Source organism: Dioscorea cayenensis, chromosome 8 (assembly GCF_009730915.1).
Source record: "Dioscorea cayenensis subsp. rotundata cultivar TDr96_F1 chromosome 8, TDr96_F1_v2_PseudoChromosome.rev07_lg8_w22 25.fasta, whole genome shotgun sequence".
In the NCBI taxonomy this organism is placed as follows: domain Eukaryota; kingdom Viridiplantae; phylum Streptophyta; class Magnoliopsida; order Dioscoreales; family Dioscoreaceae; genus Dioscorea; species Dioscorea cayenensis.
This window is the reverse complement of record NC_052478.1, coordinates 5,676,693-5,679,879: the sequence shown is the minus strand read 5'-3', so window position 1 is coordinate 5,679,879 and position 3,187 is coordinate 5,676,693. Positions and strand designations below refer to the sequence as shown.

The 3,187-nt window shown below is 37.6% G+C and overlaps 1 protein-coding gene across 1 annotated transcript; it reads left to right on the top strand.

Annotated features, from left to right (window-relative positions):
- Positions 1 to 649: 649 nt before the first annotated feature.
- On the top strand, positions 650 to 3,181 carry LOC120266436. The gene is made up of 2 exons (XM_039274063.1): positions 650 to 1,802; positions 2,488 to 3,181. Exons 1-2 carry the CDS (start codon positions 845 to 847, stop codon positions 2,967 to 2,969), a joined length of 1,440 nt encoding a protein of 479 aa, XP_039129997.1. The 5' UTR covers positions 650 to 844; the 3' UTR covers positions 2,970 to 3,181.
- Positions 3,182 to 3,187: the final 6 nt, after the last annotated feature.

Here is a 3,187-nt window from a genome sequence, read left to right as displayed (position 1 = left end):
TTAAACATCACACATAATAATAGGCAAAAGATGTTAAGCCTTTTGATATATATATATATATATATATATATATATATTAAAAAAAGTAGCCCCCAACTTCTTATATTTTAAAAAGTATTATTTTACAATATTAATTTTTAATTTTTTTTCCCAACTTCTCACTTCTAATTTATTAGGACTAGGTAGACTCAATCTATCACAAATAATTTAAGCACAATTAGAGCCAATTCTATTTTTAATAAACCTCCAAATGCATGATTTGATGGTGCCGGTTCATAAGTCTTTCGTGGTTATGGAGATCTCACAAAATTAGTGGTTTAACCAAAACACGAGGAAATATTCACCGTCGGATTATAAAATAAAAAAAAATTTATTGAAATATATATATATATATTAAAAAGTAAATTATTAGGGATTTTTGTATACTTGTATGTGATTTTTTTCAAAGCCGATCCCAGTCAAATGTACTTACAATTGGCTTCTAGAACATAATATCATAAAAATGCACTTCCCTCTCCCCTCTGTAATTCACACCAAAATGTCAACCTCACCCAAAAATTCCACCTCCTCAACCACAAAACCATTAAAAATAAAAAATAAAAATCCCCCCAATAAATAAATAAACAAATAAATAAATAAATAAATACCGATTCCCACGTCTTTCTTTGAGCCAGTCCATATTCAACACCCAAGCCGGCTCAATTAGATTCCATCTTCCCCATTTCTTTTTTCCATTCTTTCCCTCCCAACAAACAATACCTCTCTCTCTCTCTCTCTAATGCATCTTCATCTTCTGTCCATCCCTCCACACAACAAAACCTAATAAACACACACACTACCAAATATGAAAAGATGGGCCAAGATTCTCTCGGCCAGCATCATCCTCGCCGCCGTCCTCCTCCTCCTCATCATCACCTTCTTCCTCTGCCGCCGCCGCCGTCGTAGCCGCCGTCCCCGCGTATCCACCTCAATACCCAAACCCTTCACCGATCCTTCCGCCGCATCAAGAGCCGAGAAGCTCGAAGCTGGGATCTCCAAATTCCATCTCTCTCCCATCAAATCCGACAGCAAGAATAGCCTCCGATTCCACCAACTCCCCCATCTCCACATCCCTGACCATCATCATCTTCAGACCTTCAATTGGGACGATCATCCCCGGCTAATCACTGAAGCCGTTGAGAACGGTTGGTTCCGCTTTGCCTTCCACGGCCGACCATCCTCCTCTCTCCCGCCTCTCAGATCTCCCCAGATTCGCTGGGGTTTATGCGTGGTTTGCGATGGTGACAAGCAACACAGGAATTCATCAGAAATCAACTGGGAAATCCCACCTGGATCATCGGAATTCATGCAAACCGTGAAGATTAACTCCGCCAGAGACGATGAATTAGCTTCATCTTCTTCTTGTTCTATTGTGAAGATGAGTCTCCCTTTACCTGGACCTTCTCTGGCAACCGCTTCTTTCCCTCAAGAAGCTTATTTTGAAATTTCTATTCTCCATTTGGGTGGGATTTCGCAACCTCGATTTCATAGGACCAGTAAGCGATCAAAGGGGACCGGTGGTGGTGGTGGTGGTGGTGGAGGTTCCATTGAAGGTGATCGCATGAAGCTTATACAAGAGAACTCATCTGAAGGTGATTTGGAATCTGGGAGGAAAAATGGAGTTTTGGAGTTGAATAGTGTAGGGAGTGTTCTTTCTCTGGGACTCAGCATTGGAAGCTTGTCTTCTGAGTGGAGTATGATGAAGCCTGGAAGTTATTCTGGATCCATTGGCTTTCACTCTGATGGCTCTGTCTATCTTGATGGTGCGTGCTTCTTTCTTTCTTTTTTTTCTTTTTTCTTTTTCTTTTTTTTTCCTGAGTTTTATTATTATTATTATTATTATTATTATTATTTTGAGAGCCGGTTACAGTGTCGTATTGTTAGGACTATATTATCTCTGATTTGATAGGGAATAAGCCGGAATTAGGTATTAGGAATTAGGAGGTGCAACTGTTTCTTTGGAGTTTATTAGCAATTTAGCATTAGAGCGTACAAATGTATCTAAAACCAAATTTTATTGGTTGAGGGACTTAAAAATATATTTAGATCATTACTTTTAGTTGGATCGATAATATAATTTAATTATAATGTAAAAAACTATATCATGAGAGTTGGTATTTGATTTTTTTTCCAACTCAAAAATTAAGTGTTAGATTCTATATTTATTCACATTTAATAAAAAATAAAAAATAAAATTATAATACCACTTTGAGTTCTTGCTCAATTATTAAGAATTTTTTGGGTATTTATCTTCTTATTGAAGAGACTGGTTGAAATCTAAGTTCACCTCTGTGTTTATTTTTGATGTGATTTATTCATATTTTATCAATAAAAATTATATATATTCTTATTGAATCCGGTAAAAAAATAATAATATTTACTTATTTTATTACATTTGTTTAATCAAATAATAGTCACATTATTTATAGTGGAAATCTTTTTGATCAGGAATAAAGCTCATGTTCGAGTCAGAGGCCGCACAATGGAACGGAGTAAACAAAGTAATCGGGCTCGGGTACAACCCAAGTAAACAGATGGTATTCCTAACGATCGACTCGGAACTCGTGCGCGTCATTCACTGCAATTCGGACATTTACAAGCACCCACTTTACCCGGTCATCTCGGCAAACACCGAAGTCATGGTGCTAATAAACCTCGGCCAAAGCGCGTTCAAGTACGCACCAGCGAACGCGCGGCGCACGACGAACCCGTGTTTCATAAGATCATCTCCGGACGTAACCGTGTCCACCATTGCCGGTAATTACGAGGACAGCCGAGAACTTTTCTCGGTTGGAAGGTTGGAGAGTGATTGGTATGATATCATGATGAAGAGCAAGAACAAGGGGAGTACTAAGACTAGTGTGGGTAATGGAGATGAGAGCATTGCTGATGCTGATTCTGATCTTTTTGAAATCAGTTTGCAGAGTTGAAATTAATGGGAGGAATTAAGATAAGAGGGAAACACAACGGTTGTGATTTTACTGCTAACACTGACCCATACGAGAAGGATAATCAACATGGAGTTTTTCTTTGTTTTTAAAGAATAATTTGTGTTGATATTTACAGACGTACTTTGAGTTTGTACAGATGTGCGTGATAAATTTAATTTAATTTAATTTTTTTATTTGTGTTGTAAATGTTAGGATGT

Coding starts and splice junctions, on each gene's coding strand:
- LOC120266436 (XM_039274063.1), top strand. CDS start 845: ATGAAAAGATGGGCCAAGATTCTCTCGGCCAGCATCATCCTCGCCGCC. Junction 1,803..2,487: donor TGGCTCTGTCTATCTTGATG/GTGCGTGCTTCT, acceptor CTTTTTGATCAG/GAATAAAGCTCATGTTCGAG.